A 21576-nucleotide genomic window follows, 5' to 3' on the forward strand; every position below is an offset into this window, starting at 1 on the left:
TACTGTATTTTAGGATAAAGTAACATCGGTAACATACTGATACCCCATAATCCCAAACTGTGTGCCACAATCCCTCTGGGATTCCACTGGAATTGAATCAAAATGCAAAGTAAGCCATTTTCAGGGGTTTTTTTTCTCCCCACTAATCAGAAAACTCCTATGATTAAAGAAGAGTTTATCTCTGATGTGATATGATTAGTGATTGGATCAGTGTGATAGCAGTTTCGAAGAAAAAGAAAAGGTGGATTCTACAGATGTCGTGAAGGTAAAATTGGAAGGATTTGGTGACAGATTGAGTACAGGGGTTAAGAGAGATAAATTGAGGATAATGCCAAGGTTATAGGCTTGTGAGATAGGGAGGATGGTGGTGGTGTCCACAGTGTGGGAAAGTCACGGGAAGGGCAGGGTTTGGATGAGAAGCTGAGCTCTGTTTTGGACAAGTTTGAGAAATCCAAGTAAAGAGGTCCTGAAGGCATGAGGGAATGGGATATTGTGGAGGACAAAAGTCAAGGCTGGAGAGATAGATTTAGGAATCATCCACTTGGACATGCTAGTTGAAGTCATGGAAGCAAATGAGTTTGCCAAGGGAGTGGGGTTAGGTGGAGAATAGAAGGCGGCCCAGACTGAATCTTGAGGGACTTCTACAGTTGGAGGGTGGGAGGCAGAGATGGAGCCTTTGAAAGACACTGACAAAGATCATCCAGAGAGACAGGAGGAGGTCCAGGAGAGGACAGTTAATGAAGCCAAAATTAGACACAGTCCTTGTCCAATTTGGGTTTCTCAGTAGGGGGCAGGAGGGAGAAGTAGTATTTAATCCCTATTTTATAAATAAGAAAACTGAGGCCCAGATAAATTACATGACTAGTCCAAGATCATCCAGTAGGAAATTGGCAGAGCCAGGATTAAAAATCAGGCCTACTAACTTCCTGCCTTGTGCTCTGTCCACTAGTCCACAGTGCTTCTCTGCTGGTAATGTCTTTAGGACAGCTGCCGTTCATTTCTGTAGCCTTGTTGGTCCCCACTTCAGTAGTAATCTTCAAATACATTTAGGGAAGATTAAAAACTTTCTTTAATGAAATTTCCATTACACAAGAAATACTGTGATGGCAAATAGTAGATGGTACTTTCGCCATCCTCATCATTGCCTACTGGCAATACAATTCTGTAGAATAATAATAATAACAATAATAATTATGGTATTTGTTAAGTGCTTACTTTGTGCCAGGCACTGTACTAAGTGCTGGGGTGGATACAAGCAAATCAGCCTGGACTCAGTCCCATTCATGCATAAGGCTCACACTCATCCCGTTTTACAGATAACTGAGGCACAGAGAAGTGACTTGTCCAAAGCCACACAGCAGAGGAGTGGCCACAGCCCTGAAAGCCTACAATAAAAGAAGATACTGCCCCTCCACTCGAGCAGCTTACAATCTCATACTGGTCCTACAGTGTCATCTTAGGGTCGGATTTGCCCACAACCAATGGTCGCTCCAAAAATAAATTAGACCATTATCTGGTGTCCTTCTTGATCATTTAAATAATAGTAAATACAATCTTGCTTTCCCTCTAGACTGTAACCTCATTGTGGGAAGGGTACATGTCTACTAACTCTTTCATTCTGCACACAGTAGTGTTCATTTAGTACAACTGATTGACTGATGGATTGCTTCTAATGGTGTATCAAATGTGAAAATTTCATTTTGAGGAGCTTAAGGAAGTATAAATGCAGGAATGGCGTCTAATGGAGTTCAATGTACCTATGAAAGGGTCTTTCATTTTTAAAGGACTTTTAAGAAAAATATACCAATGCTTGAAAATTGTAAAATTTGTTTCCAACTCCTGATATTCTTGTCTTAATCTTTACACACACACACACACACACACACACACACACACACACACGATATCTATATCTACATACCTAGATATATATCTATGTTTAAATATATTCATTCATTCAATCGTATTTATTGAGCACTTAGTGTGTGCAGAGCACTGTATTAAGCGCTTGGGAAGTACAAGTCAGCAACATATAGAGACGATCCCTACACACACACACACACAAAAAAAAAAAAAAAACAAATAAAAAAAAACAACAATCCACCCACAGGTTTGACTTTATCGTTTCCTTCTTTCTCACCCTTTTCCTGTGTAGATTTCTTTGAGCAATTGACCCTCTATAATAATCCTAAAAAAATCACACTTTCAGACACTAATGACATTTTTCCCCTACCAATCAACCAGTGGTAGTTCTTGAGCACTTACTGTGTGCAGAGTGCCGTACCTAGTGCTTGGGAGAGTACAACCGTATTAACAGAAATGCTCTCCGGCCACCCAGAGCTTAATTCCACTCTTACGAAAGTCCTCTACTAAATTTTGAATCCTGGACCACTTTTATTACTCCCTCTGACTCCCTTTCCACTCACGTTTGTGCTCATTCTTCTCCCAAACTGTCTTATAACCTCCTGGGGTTTTATCAAGCTCAAGGATTCTATCTGGCCCAGTCCCGCCATCCCAGGGGAAAGGCCTAATGAGAAGAACACTCGGGGAGCAGTTCTTTATCCTACCCGAGGAGCCAACACCAAGCGTGTTAGCAGCTCTCAACAACCTCCACTGACCCCACTGTTCCAAGCTTGACCCAGGCCTAGCAGATGTCACTGGCTCTTCCTCCTCCACCCCCTTCCTCCATGGGAATGTTCCTCTTCCATCTTCTCTGCTTCCCGCTTTTCTCTCCTTATGCACACTAGATCTCATCTTTATGAGTTACTGTGCCATTTCTAAGGTCACCAACTCTGAAATGCCACTCTCTCATTACAACCTCCTAACTGGTCATTTCACCCAAATGGGCTTTGGAGTCACAGGTTGTGGGTTCAAATCCAGGCTCCGCCAATTGTCAGCTGTGTGACTTTGGGCAAGTCACTTAACTTCTCTGTGCCTCATTTACCTCATCTGCAAAATGGGGGTGAAGACTGTGAGCACCCCGTGGGACAACATGATCACCTTGTATCCACTCCAGCGCTTAGAACAGTGCTTTGCACATAGTAAGCACTTAATAAAATGTCATTAAAACAAAATGTCCCACATACCCTCCACCCCACAAGACAGTTTTCCTCTCCCTCAACAAAAGCTGTGGAATTTTGCCTCCTGTCTCCACTGACCACAGGGCACCATGCCCCTCTTGGACTCCCTTGGTTTCGTCCGGCAGCTCTTCTTCCATCTCTCAGTCGCTACACTTCTCCCTTTACACTTCGTTGCTGGGGGAGCTCATCTGTTCCCATGGTTTCAGTTACCACTTCCATGCAGATGGCTCCCATATCTATCTCACTAGTCTCAACCTCTCACCTCCTCTGCAATTTCAAATTTTCCTCTTGCCTCCAGGACACTTCCTGATGGATGTTCTACCAGCAACTCCAAGTATAACAAAAATGGAACTAATCCTCCCTTCCAAACCCACTCCTCCACCAGCATCACCTATCAGCCATTCTCAAACTCAAAAGAGAAGTCAGAATTACTAACACAGGGTTAACCACACTTTCCCAATCACAAATGATATCATCCTCCCTGTCAATTGATCAAACCATGGTGTACATATAGAAGACTGTACTAAGCACTTTGGAGAGTACAATAAAGTTGGTAGACACGATCCCTATTCTCAAGAAGCTTCCAATCTTGTGGGAGAGACAGGCGTTAAAATAAATAAGAGGTAGGGGAAGAAACTGAGTAGATGGTTATGTATATAAGTACATAAGGGCTGTGGTCATAGGGAGGGTGGGAGTAACTAAGTGCGAAGGTGATGCGATAGGGAAGAAAAATAGCATTAGTCAGGGAAGGTTGTCCTAGAAGCCCATCACTATGGAAGCTTCCTTGACACCTTACTGTCTTTCAACTCTCACATTCAGTCTGTCACTAAAATCTGCCATTTTTTAACCCTCGACATTTCACTGATCCAGCTTTCCAACCAAGTGGCCATCTCTCTGGCCCCAGCACTCATTATAACCTGGCTAGACTGCTGTATCAGCCTCCTCACTAATAATAATAATGTCAGTTGTGGTATTTGTTAAGCGCTTACTCGTTGCTAGGCACTGAACTAAGTGCTGGAGTTGATGCAAGCAAATCAGGTTGGACACAGTGCCCACACTTGTGGGGCTCACACTCTCAGTCCCCATTTCACAGATGAGGTAACTTAGGGTGAGAAAAGCAAAGTGACTTGCCCAAGGCCACACAGCTGATAATGGCTGAGCCGGGATTAGAACCCATTACCTCCTGACTTCAAGGCCTATGCTCTATTTGCTATGCCATGCTGCTTCTCACTGCTCTCCTAACCCAAACCTCTCCCTTCGCCAGTCCATATTTCCATTTGCTCTTGGATCACTTTTCTGCACACATCTCAAACTCCTCAAAAACCTCAGAAATTTCTGACCCGTTGAGTTTAAGGCACTTCCTCTTCCTCACCAGCTCTTCTCCCTGTACATTCTAGTTTGCACTCCTCATTCCTTCCAAACTAATCCTCTCTCTGTGACACTTTTCTGCACAACCCTTCAAACATGCCATTATCTCAGCTCCCATCATTTTCAATGCCCACTTAAAACCTTACCTCTTCTACAAGATATACTCTGATTAATCTCCCCATACACAGGTCTCATCCAACAAACAACTGCCATTAGCACTTACATTTATACAGCTGAGCACATTTATTTATAGACTGCAAGCTCAATCTGGCAGGGAATTTGTCTATTTTAATGCTATATAGTATTCTCCCAAGCACTTAGTACAGTGCTCTGCACACAGTGGCTGCTCAATAAATACGATTGATATACCTATATACAGATATAACTCAGCACTTCTGAATATTCCTATCATTCCATCAATCATACTTACTACTTACTGTATGCAGAGTACTGTACTTAGCACTAGGGAGAGTATAATACAACAGTATAACAGTGTTGGTAGACATATTTCCAGTCCACAATGAGCTTACAGTCTAGAGAGGAAGAGAGACATTAATAAAAATAAATTACAGATATGAACATAAGTGCTGGGAAGCTGAGAGACGGTGAATAGAGGCAGTGAATCCAAGTGCAAGGGCGATGCAGAAGGGAGGGGGAGAAGAGGAAATGAGGGCTCAGTCAGGGAAAGCCCTTTGGAAGAGTTATGTCTTCAATAAGGCTTTGAAAGGGGGGGAAGAGTAATTGTCTGTAGAATATTAAGAGGGAGGGTGTTCCATGACAGAGACAGGATATTGGCGAGATCAGTAGTGAAATAGATGAGATAGAGTTACATTAACTTTTTTATGATATTTCTAAATGCTTATTTAGTAAGCATAAGTGCTTACTATATGGAAGGCACTGTACTAAGCACTGAGGTAGAAACAAGCTAATGAAGCTGGACAAAGTCCATCTCCCCAATGGGGCTCCCAGTCTCAATCCCCATTTTACAGGTGAGGTCACAGGCACAGAGAAGTTAAGTTCCTGGCCCAGGGTCACACACCAGACAAGTGGCAAGCGGCATAGAGAAGCAGCGTGGCTCAGTGGAAAGAGCCCGGGCTTGGGAGCCAGAGGTCATGGGTTCTAATCCCGGCTCTGCCGCTTCATCAATCGTATTTATTGAGCGCTTACTGTGTGCAGAGCACTGTACTAAGCGCTTGGGAAGTACAAATTGGCAACATATAGAGACAGTCCCTACCCAACAGTGGGCTCACAGTCTAAAAGACTTGTCGCTTGTCAGCTGTGTGACTTTGGGTAAGTCACTTCACTTCTCTGGGCCTCAGTTCCCTCATCAGTAAAATGGGGATTAAGACAGTGAACCCCATGTGGGACAACCTGATCACCCCGTATTCCCCCCAGCGCTTAGAACAGTGCTTTGCACATAGTAAGTGTTTAACAAATGCCATCATTACTATTATTTTTATTATTATTATTAAGTGGCAGAGCCGTATTAGAACTCAGGTCCTTCTGACTCTTAGATCCATGCTCTGCCTATTAGGACATGCTGCTCCTCAAGCTCTAAACTTAAGCCTATCTCTTCTCCATTGCCCTACTTTGCACTAAACAAATTCAGCAGTGTCATGGTGTGTATAAATTACACTCTTCTCCAATGGATTTAAGAGAACTCCAAAGACAACGCTGGAAAGGGTAAACCATCTCTGAACACTTCCCTTGCACCTACCAGTTTCTCCAGGCCAGGTTGGAGCTAGATTTTAGATGGAAGGGAGGGAGAAGGTTGCACTTTGAGAGTCTAAACCAGTTCTAGAGCCAGTGGGTGATTTCTCTGCTATTACGGGATTGACTTCATACAGAACAAAGGGTGCTTTCATGCTGGGAAAAGCCAGCGTTCAGCAGGTTCAATCTCTAATAGGCAAATACTGGTGCAAAGCCATAGGGGCTAGTGAGAGCTATCGAATGAAATAGGAAAGAAATTTGAGACCCAAAAAGAGAAAGATATGCGGTCCATGGATACTGGAATAAAATGGTTGGTATTATTTTTCCCCAGACAGTTATGTAATTTCTTGGCATTCATAACTAAGCCAGCTTCTTGACCTCCTCAGTCTCTTTTAAAGGTCTTCTCCAAGTGTAGTTTTACCACTGAAGTCACACAGAGCTGTTACAGCACTTAGTACAGAGCCTGGCACATAGTTAAGCGCTTAACAAATACCATTATTGTTATTATTATTATAGGTAGCCCAATAATAAACTGGCATGCATCTGAACCTGAAGCTCTATGGCAAGCATGATGTTGGACATCCCTAACCATTAGGTTTTCAAGAAGGACACTGTTCCTCCAAGCCTCTCTTGGAGCCATCCAGAATGCCAAACTGGAGGGCCCACGGGTATGGCCCTGTTTGCTGTTACTATTGCTTTACGTCAGAGTCCAGCCCAAATCCCCCGTTTCATGTTAAGGGGGCTTCTGACCATGAATGATATCATGACAGGTTTGTGCAGCATTTATACCTCACTAAAAAACTCTTTTAAGTGTGCTCTCAGATTCTCTCCCAAGATTTACCCAAGGCAATGAGGCTCTATAACCCCTGGCTGGGATAGAATAACATATGAGATACATTTCATTTTGGAGTAAACTTTTCAATTTTACAGGGAACACTGGGTACAATATGGTGAGGCGTAGCCCTAGGTAATACGAATGAATTTTTTCATGACATTAACTCCAGGGCACAGTAGTGATACATGTTAATGGGGCTTTTCAAAGTTTGCTTTTCCTCCAACAGCTAGCTGGTTGACTCTGTCAAGAGCTCAACTGTGTATCTGCTTGTCATATGGGAATATTTTAGGCAGAAATGATACTAAGATCCTGGGAAACTCTCCCATAAACCACAAAGGTCTTTATAGGGTCTTGAATTCAGTTAAAATACCTGATACAGGCCACTCAGTATTAAATGTTGGTAGGCCCTGTTATGTAAACTCCTGACATTACAGGAAGCAGGGTAGGGAAGCAGGGCTAATAGCTGAGAACTGGAATTAAGAAAACTGCTATTTTATTTGCACTTCTAGGCTATCCCAAGGCTCCTTTTCTTCTTTACAACAGCTAGTAAGCTCAGCCCCAAAACTGAACCTAGATGCTCTTCTGTTACCTATGTAAATGTGCCTCCTTTCCTTCACTCAGATTCACTCTTCAGGTGTGACATTTTAAAGACCCTCAGAGATTCAACAATCAGTGATTGTGGTCCAGGGAAGCGCTTGATATCCACTTCTACCCCATTCCATCCTCTTGCAGAGCATCTGTAGCCATGCAACTGACTCAGGGCTATTTGCAACATAAACCACTGTTTGCTGGGGCAGCAAATATCCTGAGCTTAATATTCTGAGGTTTTGTTCCTAGAACTAAATATGGCTAACATTACTCCCTGAGGGGAGGAGGGAGGGGGGAGTTCTCCCCTATCTATTGCAACTGTAGAGATAAGGAGATGTAATATTTCCCTCTTTATAATAGTACTACTTCTATTCCAGGATTTTTTTCCGTCAGCAACTTACTCAGGCTGCTGACACACATGGTTATACCCTATCTCCTATCACTAACATCTCTCAACTCCCTCATTCTGAACCCTCAGAAAATGTATCTTCATATACACATATATAGTATGTGAAAGCATGTGAAAAATAAAACCAGCATTACAAGGAAAGGGGGAGAAAATGGCCAAAGCTTCCTAAGCACAAACTTCACACTGAAGTGCTTTGCTCTGTCTTACTTATTCAGATGCATTTTTGGCACTTATCGATATACATATTTTTTTCAATTGGACATTCATATATTTCTTTTAATTACTCTTTTTTGTAAATACTTTTGTACCTGCCTCTTCTGTAAGACTGTAAGAGCTTTGTATGCAAGTAATATATCTCTCCACTGCCCTCTCACCCACACCCTGTCTGGCCTGGAATGACCTCCGTTTTCATATCCTGCAGACGGTTACTCTCTCCATCTTCAAAGTTTAATTGTGAAGGTACATCGTCTCCAAGAGGTCTTCGCTGACAAAGCCCTCATTTCCTCTTTTCCCACTCCTGAGTCACCCTGACTTGCTCCCTCTATTCACAGCACTTATGTACATATCCGTAATTTATTTATATTAATGTCTGTCTCCCCCTCTAGACTCTGAGCTCATTGTGAGCAGGGAACGTGTCCACCAACTCTATTATAGTCTCCCAAGAAATTAGTACAGTGCTTTGCACAGAGAAAGCACTCAATAAATACAACTGATTGACTGAATGATGGTGTGACTTGGCTTATTTTGTAGTTCCCACATGCTTAGTACACAGTGCTTAGTGTTGCACTCTGAGGGTACTAAAAAACTATCGATGGTATTTACTTACTGAGTGTTTATTGTGGTTAGAGCACTGTACTAAGTGCTTGAGAGATTCTAGTGGAGTAAGTAGGCATGACCCCTGTACTGAAGGAACCTTCTATCTAGAGGTGGAGGTAGATGTTAAAATAAATTACAACTCGTAGGCACCCCAAAAGTAAACAAAAGTTGACCTGCCCTTTCTTCTGTCTTACACATTCAAAGAAGGGGTGGGGATAGAATCAAGGATGGAGAAAAAATTGTTTTAAAAAGGGACAAGAGGGAACGGTCTTCTGATCTCACATTTAGTGATGTGACTTAGTGGAAAAATATGGGCCTGGGAATCAGAGGACCTGGTTCTAATCCCGGCCCCACCGTGCACCTGCTGATGATCTTGAGCAAATCACTTAACTTCTCTGTCTCAGTCCCCTCATCTGCAAAATGGGGATTTAATTCCTGTTCTCCCTCCTACCTAGATTGTGGGACCTGATTACCCTGTATTTACCCCACTGCTTAGTAGAATATTTGGCATACAGTAAGCGCTTAACAAGTACAACGATTTTTATTACTATTATTACTACTCAGTAGGGGAACTGCTTTCTCATTCACAATATCCAGGCAAATTGCTTGGCTCTCTTGTGAAACTAAAAGGGGAAAGGAAATTATGAAATTATTTTCTTGCCAATAATGCTGCATTCCAGTAAATGAGGGCATAGCCTCACGACACTAGACAACAATACCATTTGTCAAAACAGCCCTACAACTGCTTCGGAAACCCATCTCCCCTAAGACGTGTTCCAAGTAAATATACAAACCCACTGAGTACCCAAAGCCCGACAACACTCCCAGAAATATTGGGTACAACACGGATATATAGTAAAAGGAAAATTATGCAATTTTTGCACTGTTGATGGTGACTGATGGTTTTAAATAAACATGGTGTTATTTGTGCTTCGGTCACTTTTGCCATCTAATTCTGCAACCTACATTGTTTCCCCCTCTAGACTATAAGCTCGTTGTGGGTAGTTGTCTACCAAATCTGTTATACTGTACTCTCCCAAGCAGTTAGTACAGTGCTCTGCACACAGTAAGCACTCAATAAATATGATTGATTACCTCCACCTCACTGTGTGTCTCCAGGAATTGGGAAAATTCTCACTTGCTATGGACAGATTCTTCATGCCACACTTCCAGACAGAATTCTATTCCTGAACCAATCTGCAAATACTTCCAAAAAGTTGTTTTAACACTTTCTCCGTTTGGTCACTCAGCTAACATTTTCTGCTGGGAAGAGCTTGATTTGGGACAGATTGAGCTACACAAGAAGAGCAACTTTTCTGGGATCAACCCATAGCAAAGGGCCAGGAACGGGGCTGTTGTGGAGATCAGTGGGAAGATGGCAGAGAGGGTGAGATATTTAAAATGAAACCCCAAAGGTTTGCTTCTGGGCCCAGGGTCTGGATGCACCACTTTTCAGAGAGTTCTGCAGTCTGGTAGTCAGATAATTACTGGGAACAGGCCTGAGAAAACTGCCCAGACAGAGGTGATGGGTGATGTTATGCTATCCCATCATTAAACATCCAGACTGGCCTACATATGTACTTTCTGTTCTGCAGCTCTGCTCTATACAGTGTGTGGAGGAAAACTACATTTTTTTCAATGCTTGGTTTTTTTTTTCCTTTCTGATTTTCTTGCTTTTCCTCTGATTTTCAAAACTAAGTTAAGTAGACCCTATCCCTCCTTCTTGGAACACCAACTACTTTCCCCATCTCCTCCAAAAAGCGATGCATGACTAGTCTCTCACCTCCACACTTTATTTTCCCTCTACGGCATCACCAATGCCCTTGATTCCTCATCCCCTAACCACATAAGAATTCACTCCACCCCCTCTCCCATGGCATTTATGGACTTGCTTAATACTGAGCATATGTTTTAGTGTCTATCCTTGTCGCTAGGTTGTAAGCTCCTTGAGGACAGGGACTGTGTCTACTAAGTCTACTGTACTCTCCTAAGTGCTTAGTAGAGTGCTCTGAACAGAGTAAGCACTTAATAAATACTACTGAATGATTTGCCCATCCAACCCTCACTAAGCTACTCTGCTAACATACTCAATGACGTCTTGAGGAATGGGTGGGGGTATAATGATGTCTGCTGCTGTTGAGGTCTCAGAGATAATCAGTTCTGTGACCTCAGTCTCCGCCCTTGCTCCCAATCGACCATTTCACATTGTGTCCCACTGGGCACAGCCCAGCGCTTGAAAGAGTGCAGATGGCTCCGAGTAGACCATCACCACCATTGCCAAAACAACTCTGGGGCAAGTCCCGCTGGTGGTATGACTCTATTTTACTAGACAAGGTGCAAGTTACTGATTGCATCACTCTAGAAGTCAGGAGAGCTGGGTTCGAGTTCCAGCCCGGCAAGTAGGTGGATGCCTACTGGGTCTATGCTACCAGTAGGGGAGGTTTCTGACTGTTTGTCACCCTTGGATATCCTGCGAGGGGAACAGGCCCTGCAGGAATCCGGAAAAAATATCTAAGATGGCTGGCAAATACCGTGGGACTACCAAGACAACCGACTGCAGTTGTTGGTGCTGTAGCTCGGCATTGGTTGTTGCCGACTTGTACTTCCCAAGTGCTTAGTACAGTGCTCTGCACACAGTAAGTGCTCAATAAATACGATTGAATGAATGAATGCATTGGCCCTCAGCCGTGGTCACTCGCTTCATAAATGAGTCTGGTATGTAAAAATCCTTGGCAAGTACTTTGCAACGTGCTGTGTCTACCTACGTGTGGTTACACTGTGGGGCTCACATAGGAAAATGACCGGAAGGGATGAGAGATTGAGAAAGGTGCTGGGGAAGCCACTCGCACCCTAATCAGGCTCTTGGTCCTGACCTGACCGAACGTCCGTCCACCATCCTCGACAGGAGCCTCCATCACCATCATTAGCACTTTCCTCAGCATTTAATGCACACAATCAATACTACTGGTACTAACAGACAACCAGGGCAAATTTAGAAAACGATACAGTTATACAATTTGGACCATCTTGGCTAAATTTGGGCCTCTCTTGCACCGATCTATTTTGCTCCTCTTGGGCAATTTAAATTCTTAAATGTACACATCTGGTTTGAAGCATGCTCAGTCATGCTCAGGTCAGACCCCACAGCATTCTGGAACTTGTAGGACGGACATCCCAGAGCCTAGTGAACTTTAGCCTTTCCCACCTCAGTTACCAGAAAGAAGCAGAAGGAGAGGCAAGGATCTCATGTCTAGATCTCCAAATGTTTCAAAAGAGGTAAATTCAATGCCTGTTCTAGTTTAAAGAAACTAATGTCCATTCTATCAACTGTAAACTGTCAAGCCTTTATTCTGCCTTATCACAAATATTTGCCATAAATCTCATCTTAAACAAAATGCAGAATGATCTTGTGACAAAAAATAGCAAGAAAACCCTCACATATATACGAATAAGGAAGTAAAGACTTACTGTGTCACGTTGCCTGTTATCTTTCCCTGATATTATCAAGAAGTAGTTCCATGTCAATAGTAACAACAAAACCAGCGGTATCATGTAGAGCTCAAAGTTCCACACAACAAAGAGAAAGAGCTGGAGGAAAAAGAGAGAAAAAGAGATGAGCCAACTCGGAATTTCATTAAATGGACTCTTGTGCACACTCCACTTCAAAAAACACAAAACTAAGCATTTCAGAAGAGGTTGATTTATCCTGAAAACAAAGTCAAAAGAACTTGTTAAGCATTTTTCTCAATGCACAACTGACCCCTGTAAAGTCTTTGTTCAGATTTTTGTATTGGTTTTTCCTTTAATTTCTATGAAAGGGAAGCTGATAACAGGCTATTTTAATTTTTCTTCTCTAGTGAAATTGTTAAGATAGACAAAATGAAGTAAAAAAATGATATCAAAATGAGCTCTCACTCCTCTGTCAGGAGCAGCTCAGCCTATTTCTCCAAATGACAAAGAATGGTAGCAGCAAGGACTTTTATCTCACTTGGAAAACACAATGAAACAAGCATTGAGAGGCAGATGAAACTCTGAGTTTCCAACAGAAAATTTTGAACTTTGCATTACAGAACAAACACTGCTACCAAAAAATTGAAAAAAAGGCTTGCATTTTGATAATACATTGGTACAGAAACCAAGCATACATAAAAAGTTAGGCCCTGACAAAGGCACAAACTATCAGAGTAAGAAAAAAAGGTCAAGAGAATTTACTTCTTCCAGTTAATAAGGTGTGCTTTTGCAGGAGACACAAAATGAATTCAAATCAATAATAATAATACTAATGATGGCATTTATTAAGCGCTTACTATGTGCAAAGCACTGTTCTAAGCTCTGGGGAGGTTACAAGGTGATCACGTTGTCCCACGGGGGGCTCACAGTCTTCATCCCCATTTTACAGATGAGGGAACTGAGGCACAGAGAAGTTAAGTGACTTGCCCAAAGTCACACAGCTGACAAATGGTGGAGCTGGGATTTGAACCCATGACCTCTGACTCCAAAGCCCAGGCTCTTTCCACTGCTCCACGCTGCTTCAACTGACCCCTGTAAAGTAAATCAAGAGTATTTACTGAGCACTTACTGTATGCAGGGCATTGTACTGAGCACTTGAGAGCACAACTGAGCTAAGAGCTAAGATCCTTGCCTCTCAGAAGCTTAGAGTATATAATACAATATACTAAAATATATTACAGTTAGGGAAAGGGCCTTCATATAAAAATATATGAATTTTGGCATTTATCAAACACTTACTATTTGCCAAGTACTGAACTCAGCACTGAGGTAGATACAAGGTATTCAGTTGGGACACAGCCCCTGTCCCACATAGGACTCACAGTCTAAGTAGGATTTAATCTCCACTTTACAGATGAGGAAACTGAGGTACAGAGAAGTCAAGTGACTTGCCCAAGGTCACACAGCAGACAAGTGTAAACAGGGATTATCATGCTGCTTCCTTGTACATTAAGTGTTGTGGGGAGAGCACCGAACTGCTTAGAGGGTAAGGACTCAGGTGCAGGGGTGATGCAGTAGTGTGGGAGATGAGCGATTAGCTAGGGAAGGAATAAACACTGACCTTATTTGGGTCACTGGTTCAGATGCTGATAATAAGAAAAATCCCTTTCTCTGGGCCTCTAACGTCCAATCTCAAAAAGAATAATGATTAAATGGTAATCATATCACCTGCCTTTCACTGACATCATTGTCTTGTCTTATGCTGCCGTCGAGTCGTCTCCGACCCACAGACACACTGTGGACACATCTCTCCCCAAATGCCCCACCTCCATCTGCAATCGCTCTGGTAGTGCATCCATAGAGTTTTCACTGTAAAACTACAAAGTGGTTTACCATTGCCTCCTTCCACACAGCAAACTTGAGTCTCCGCCCTCGACTCTCTCCCACGCCACTGCTGCCCAGCACAGGGGAGTTTTGATTTGTAGCAGATTGCTTTCCACTCGCTAGCCACTGGCCAAAGTAGGATTAGAAGAAGCAGCGTGGCTCAGTGGAAAGATCACGGGCTTTGGAGTAGGAGGTCACAGGTTCAAATCCCAGCTCTGCCAGTTGTCAGCTATGTGACTTTGGGCAAGTCACTTAACTTCTCTGTGCCTCAGTTACCTCATCTGTAATATGGGGATTAAGACTGCGAGCCCCCCCCATGGGACAACCCGATTACCTTGTAACCTCCTCAGCGCTTAGAACAGTGCTTTGCACATAGTAAGCACTTAATAAATGCCAGCATTATTATTATATGCCTCTGCTTGACTCTCCCTCCCATAGTCGAGCTGGTAGAGTACTAGAAACTCTCCAGGTGCGACCCTGAGAGGGGGTACTGCTATTATAATTACTAGTTAATAGCACAAGGAGTTCTATGCAGGTTAACTTAGGGTTTGGGTAAACTTTGCTTCAGACCAAAACAGTGCAATGAATCACCACAGAAGAAGAGACCAAGGAGGATTTTCAACCCTCTGTACGGTAGGTTTCAGGAAAGCATTTGTCATCAACAGACCTGGTAGTGATTGCACACAGTTTTCCTATAATGGAGGGGCTGCAATTGTGCAACATCATGAGTTAAGGAAATCTTGCACTCTTGAACGTTGTACGTGTTGCACCTGACACCAGATCTAAGCACCCAAATAAGCAATAATACTTATTCATTCAACTGAATTTATTGAGCGCTTACTGTGTGCAGGGCATGCACTAAAGGCTTGGAAAGCACATTTCGGCAATAGATACAGACAATCCCTATCCAACAAGGGACTCATAGTCTAGAAGGGGGAGACAGACATCAATAGCATCAAAATAGATAAATAGAATTATAGGTATATACACATTAATAAAATAAATAGAATAGTAAATATGTACAAATATACTCAAGTGCTGTGAGGCAGGAAAGGGCATAGAGCAGAGGGAGAGAGTTGGGGGGATGGGGAGGGGAGGGGAGCAGAGGAAAAGGGGGGCTCAGTCTGGGAAGGCCTCCTGGAGGAGGTGGGCTCTCAGTAGGGCTTTGAAGGGGGGAAGAGAGCTAGCTTGGAGGATGAGAGGAGGGAGGGCATTCCAGGCCAGAGGTAGGACATGGACCAGGGGTTGACAATGGGCCAGGAAAGAACGAGGCACAGTGAGGAGGTTAGCGGCAGAAGAGCGGAGTATGTGGGCTGGGTTGTAGAAGGTGAGAAGGGAGATGAAGTAGGAGGGGGCAAGGTGATGGAGAGCTTTGAAGCCAATAGTGAGGAGTTTTTCCTTGATACGAAGGTGGGTAGGCAACCACTGGAGATTTTTGAGTGGGGGAGGAGGTGACATAGCCAGAGCATTTCTGTAGAAAGATAATCCGGGCACCAGAGTGAACTACTGACAGAAGCGAGGAGAGACAGGAGGATGGGAGATCAGAAAGGAGGCTGTTGCAGTAATCCAGTCGGGATATGATGAGAGATTGTACTAACAAGGTAGCGGTTTGAATGGAGAGGAAAGGGTGGATCTCGGCGATGTTGTGAAGGTCAGAATGGTAGGTTTTGGTGACAGATTGGATGTGTGGGGTGAATGAGAGTGTGACTCAAGGATGACACCAAGTTTGTGGGCTTGTGAGATGGGAAGGATGGTAGTGCCATTAACAGTGATGGGAAAGTCAGGGAGAGGGCAGGGTTTGCGAGGGAAGATAAGGAGCTCAGTCTTAGATGTGTTGAGTTTTATGTGGTGGGCGGACATCCAGGTTGAGGTGTCCTGAAGACTGGAGGAGATATGAGCCTGGAGAGAGGGAGAGAGAACAGGGGAGGAGATGTAGATTTGGGTGTCATCTGCGTAGAGATGGTAGTTGAAACCATAAGAGCAAATGGGTTCACCGAGGGAGCGAGTACAGATGGAGAACAGAAGGGGGCCGAGAACTGACCCTTGAGGAACCCCTACTTTTAGGGCATGGGAGGCAGAGGAGGAGCCCACGAAGGAGACTGAAAATGCAGTCGGCAGAGTGTTGTACTAAGCAGCTGATGAAGTACAATAGTCTTAGGAGACATGATACCTGCCCTCAAGGAATTTATAATCTAGCTGGGAAGAATGGTAGTGGTGAGATTGAACTTGGTAGTGGCAGATGACAGCAGCTAGTAATTGCAGTGCTTCCTGAGAGGCCACAGCCTCAGATCCCAAACCATTTTTCCAACCCGCCATTGTTCTGTATTAGGACAGGCTCATAATAGTAATGATGGTATTTGTTAAGCGCTTACTATGTGCCAAGCACTGTTCTAAGCTGCTTTGAGAAGAATGCTCCCTAATTCTGCCATTACAATTCTGCCAAATCACATACTAAAAACACATTTTCTGGCAGAATTGAGGACACTAACTGTAGTTTCAGCAATAATTCTGAGATTATGCCAATTCTGAAGGGAGGTTATTAATGCTTGGAGAAGGTAGGCTTCAAGCAAAAGGAAGCACAAAGGGATAGTAAACACATAGAATTTTACACAGCTAAATTGAAAGGGATCACTGGAGGGAAGTTTAGGGATTTAGAAGGAAATCTCTAAAAATTAAGGTGGATGAAAGATGGACAATGGCTTTCTTAGGTTCTTTGTTGTACCTCCTTAGATGTCGTGCTCCCTGTGGGACAGAGTCTGAGTCTGAACTGACTGTACTGTATTTCCTCCAGTGCTTGGAACAGTACTTGACACACAGTAAGCCTTTAACAAATATAGCACAGTTATCAGTATTATTATCTTAAAGACAGCACTTTCTCTTCTCCCACCCCTTCTGCTTCACCCTCTCACTTGAACCCTTTATTTGCCCCTCCCTCTGCTCAACAGCACTTACCTACAGAGCTGTAATGTATTACATTAATGCCCATCTCCTCCTCTAGTCTGTAAGTTCATTGCAGGCAGGGAACCTTACTACTAACTATAAATATTGTATTCTCCCAAATGCTTAGTTCAGTGCTTTGCACACATAAGTGCTCAATAAATGATTGCTTCTCAGTCTATTTTAGGAACAGAGAGCAGGGGAACAATAAGCAAAAAAAGCTATCTCTTTTCTGTTTGCTCTTTTCTTCAACTTGCTTGTCCTTCCACTTACTTTCTCTAGGAAAGGTGGATTTCTAGTTAAGCATGATTTCCCGATCCCATGCCTCCAGGATAAAATAAAACAAAACAAAAAAACCCTTTTTATTTGTTTCTAATTCCTTCCTTATCAACAACTGGTATTTTCACCACTACTCTGGTGTGGAATTCTGACAAAGCCCTCCTGAAAGCCCATCTCCTTCTAAATGCATTCCCCAAAGAACTCCCAGCATCCCAAGCCATATAAGCCCATCAACCATTTCCATCTTTTATGTATTTATATTCATCTCACCCAAAAAACCAAACAGGACTTGCTCAAATTGACTTTTCCTAATTCACACTTTTGTTCAAGTACTTAAATACCAAAATTATTATTGTTATTGCTACACCGGCTCCACATCGATCAATGGTATTTACTGAGCACTTACTGGAGGCATAGAACTACACTAAGTGCTTGGGAGAGTACACTACAACAGAGTTGGTAGACATACTCCTTTCCAAAAAGAGTGTATGGTCTAGAGGGAGAGTCAGACATTAATATCTATAAATTATGGATATGTACATATGTCCTGTGTTACTGAGGTTGGGGTGAATACCAAGAGCATAAAGGTTACAGATCCAAGGGCATAGGTGATGCAGAAGGGAGAGAGAATGGGGGAAAGACAGCTTAACCGGGAAAGGTCGCTAGGAAGAGGTGTGATTTTAATAGTGTTTTCAAGGTGGTGAGAAGGCGTGTGCTGATAATAATAATAATGATGGTATTTGTTAAGCGCTTACTATGTGCAAAGCACTGTTCTAAGTGCTGGGGTAGATACAAGGTGGTCAGATTGTCCCACGTGGGGCTCACAGTCTTAATCCCCATTTTACAGATGGGTAACTGAGGCCCAGAGAAGTTAAGTGTCTAGCCCAAAGTCACACAGCACAAGTGGTGGATGGGACAGGTAGCTCATTTTGGTCTGATGGTTTAATTCATTGGTTCATTCAATGCATTCAATCGTATTTATTGAGCACTTACTGTGTGCAGAGCACTGTACTAAGGACTTGCAAGAGTAATATACAGACCCATTCCATGCCCACAATGAGCTTACTTAAAGCCTAGAGGGGGAGAGAGATGTTAATATAAATTACAGATATAATAAATTACACTACACCATCTTGGTACCATACTACTTTCATATTTCAGGAGAGGCAGCGTGGCTCAGTGGAAAGAGCCCGGGCTTTGGAGTCAGAGGTCATGGGTTCTAATCCCGGCTCTGCCAATTGTCAGCTGTGTGACTTCGGACAAGTCATTTAACTTCTCTGGGCCTCAGTTACCTCATCTGTAAAATGGGGATTAAAACTGTGAGCCCCCCGTGGGACAACCTGTTCACCTTGTAACCTCCCCAGCGCCTAGAGCATTCATTCATTCAATCGTATTTATTGAGCGCTTACTGAGTGCAGAGCACTGTACTAAGTGCTTGGGAAGTACAAGTAGAGCAGTGCCTTGCACATAGTAAGCGCTTAACCAATGCCATCATTATTATTATTATTATTCCATAAGACTTGATTTGGATTGCTACCTTTGAGCTGCCCGTGTGGCAGAATTCAATGATAACACTAAACTGTGTAACTGATGGAGATCTTTGGTTAGGTGTAGAGCTTTCTGAGTGCGAGCTAGTGAATAATTTTATTTTGGCCTCTCTTGTAATTGTGCTTCTGGTCATCAGTGCATAGCTGCTATGATCGATTCCAGAATAACTGAATCTAGGACATTCAGTTTTGCTGTGGTCACCCCATCTGGAGGGTGACTGATAGCTCCTTGTGGACAGGGAGCATATCATACTCTCTCAAACACTTGGTACAGTGCTCCACCGACAGTAAGCGCTCAAGAAATATGACTGACTGGGACTTCACCTGGGGATTTCTAGAGATAATGTTGCATAGATTAGATGTTATCATCATACTATAATAATAATAATTCAACATCACAGTACTTACACATATCTTTACATTATATAATTATTTATTCATATTAATGTCTGTCTTCCCCTCTAGACTGTACGCTCATATGGGCAGGGAACATGTCTGCTAATTCTGATGCATTGTATTCTCCCAAGCACTTAGCAAGGTGCTCTGCAAATAGTAGGCACTTAAATATGATTGATTGATTGAATGAGAATCATATTCGAGAAGCAGCATGGCTCAGTGGAAAGAGCACGGGCTTGGGAGTCAGAGGTCATGGGTTCTAATCCCGGCTCTGCCACATTTCTGCTGTGTGACCTTGGGGAAGTCACAACTTCTCTGAGCCTCAGTTTCCTCATCTGTAAAATGGGGATTAAGACTGTGAGCCCCACGTGGGACAACCTGATCACCTTGTATCTCCCCAGCTTAGAACAGTGCTTCACACATAGTTAAGTACTTAACAAATGTCATTATTATTATTATTATTGAACACTGGTGGCTCAATACTTTATAAACCTATGTATCACAGAGGTATTTACTTGTTCATCATTTTAAGGTACTAGCCTGGTAAACAATCCACTTTTGATTTGAGGATTTGGGTAAAAATAATTTGTTTTCTCTCTGGCAGACTCCACCCCCGTAACATTTTTCTAATGATGTTATTTTTGGTGTTGTTTTCATTAAATGTATCCTTATCACATTTACAGTTCAGCCAGGGAAGTCCTCAAGTTTGAAGTTTTTCCAATCAATAGCATTTTTTGCGCTCACTGTGTAGAACGCTGTACTACCTGAACACTTAGGATAGTACAATAGATGAAGTATGGTAATTCTTTTTTATGTAATTTGTTAAGCACTTTGTGTGTCAAGCACTGTTCTAAGTGCTGGGGTAGATACAAGATAATCAGGTCAGATACAGTCTCTGTTCCAGATGGAGCACACAGTCTAAGTAGGAGGGAGAACAGGTATTGAGTCCCCATTTTGCAGTTGAGAAACTGAGGCCCAGAGAAGTTAAGTGACTTACCCAAGGTCACACAGCAGACAAGAGTTGGAGTCAGGATTAGAACCCAGGTCCTCTGGCTCCCAGGCCTATGCTTTACCCACTAGGCTATGCTGCTTCCCATGACCCCAGCCATCAAGGAGCTTACAATCTAATGGGAGGTTTTCTCTCACAATTTTTCTAAAAAATGTGCACTGGGACTAACTTGCTCTGCCTCTGAACTGCTCTTGGAGCTCTAGAAGCTGAAATTACATCAGAAGAAATTTTGTAGCTCTTTTTATGGTACTTCTTATGTGTTTACTGTAAGCCAGGCACCGTACTAAGCACTGCGGTAGATACAAATTAATCAGTCAATCAATCAATCGTATTTATTGAGCGCTTATTGTGTGCAGAGCAATTTACTAAGCACTTGGGAAGTAGAAGTTGGCAACATATAGAGACAATCCCTACCCAGCAGTGGGCTCACAGACTAGAAGGGGGAAATCAGTTATTCACAGTTATACACAGTCCCTGTCCCCCATAGACCTCACAGTTTAAGTTAGAGGGAAGAGGATTACATCCCTATTTTACAAATGAACCAACTGAGGTCCAGAGAAGTTAATGATAATGAAAATTGTGGCATTTGTTAAGCACTTACTATGTGACAAGCATCGTAGAGAAGCAAGATTCTCAGGTCAGACAGAGTCCCTATCTTGCATAGGGCTCACAGTCCATGTAGTAGGACTTAATTCCCATTTTACAGATGAGGAAACTGAGGCACACAGAAGTGAACTGAGTTGCCCAAGGTACACAGCAGACAAGTGGCAGAGCCGGGATCAGAAACCAGGTCCTCTAAGTCCTAGGCCCCTGCCCTTTCCACTAGACCATACTGCTTTCATGTGGAATCACATATTAGTTCATGGGGCTTCAAGTCACCTGGAAGCTGAAAACCACATCTTCCGCTATACCGCAGAGAAGCAGCATGGCTCAGTGGAAAGAGCCCGGGCTTGGAAGTCAGAGGTCACAGGTTCTAATCCTGGCTCTGCCACTTGTCTACTGTGTGACCTTGGGCAAGTCGCTTCACTTCTCTGTGCCTCAGTTACCTCATCTATAAAATGGGGATGAAGACTGTGAGCCCCACGTGGTACAACCTAATTACCTTGTATCTTCCCCAGGAGCTTAGAACAGAGCCGGGCACACGGTAAGCAATTAACAAATACCATCATCCTCAAAGAATAAATTCATTCCAAACCATCAGATTTCATTTTCTTCTACTTCTTTTCTCATGGGCTCTCTCACAGACATTCATAACCATCACAGAATCA

General features: G+C 43.0%; 1 protein-coding gene across 5 annotated transcripts in view; it reads right to left on the reverse strand.

Moving 5' to 3' along the window:
* Nucleotides 1-21576, reverse strand: part of MCTP1 (multiple C2 and transmembrane domain containing 1) — a 369964-nt gene that overhangs the window by 76794 nt on the left and 271594 nt on the right. For all 5 annotated transcript variants that reach the window (XM_038765896.1, XM_038765897.1, XM_038765898.1 and 2 more), the window contains one exon: nt 12275-12394. In XM_038765896.1, coding sequence (XP_038621824.1) covers nt 12275-12394 — 120 coding nt within the window. The remainder of the gene's footprint in view (nt 1-12274; nt 12395-21576) is intronic.

Source organism: Tachyglossus aculeatus, chromosome 23 (assembly GCF_015852505.1).
Source record: "Tachyglossus aculeatus isolate mTacAcu1 chromosome 23, mTacAcu1.pri, whole genome shotgun sequence".
NCBI classification, from domain to species: domain Eukaryota; kingdom Metazoa; phylum Chordata; class Mammalia; order Monotremata; family Tachyglossidae; genus Tachyglossus; species Tachyglossus aculeatus.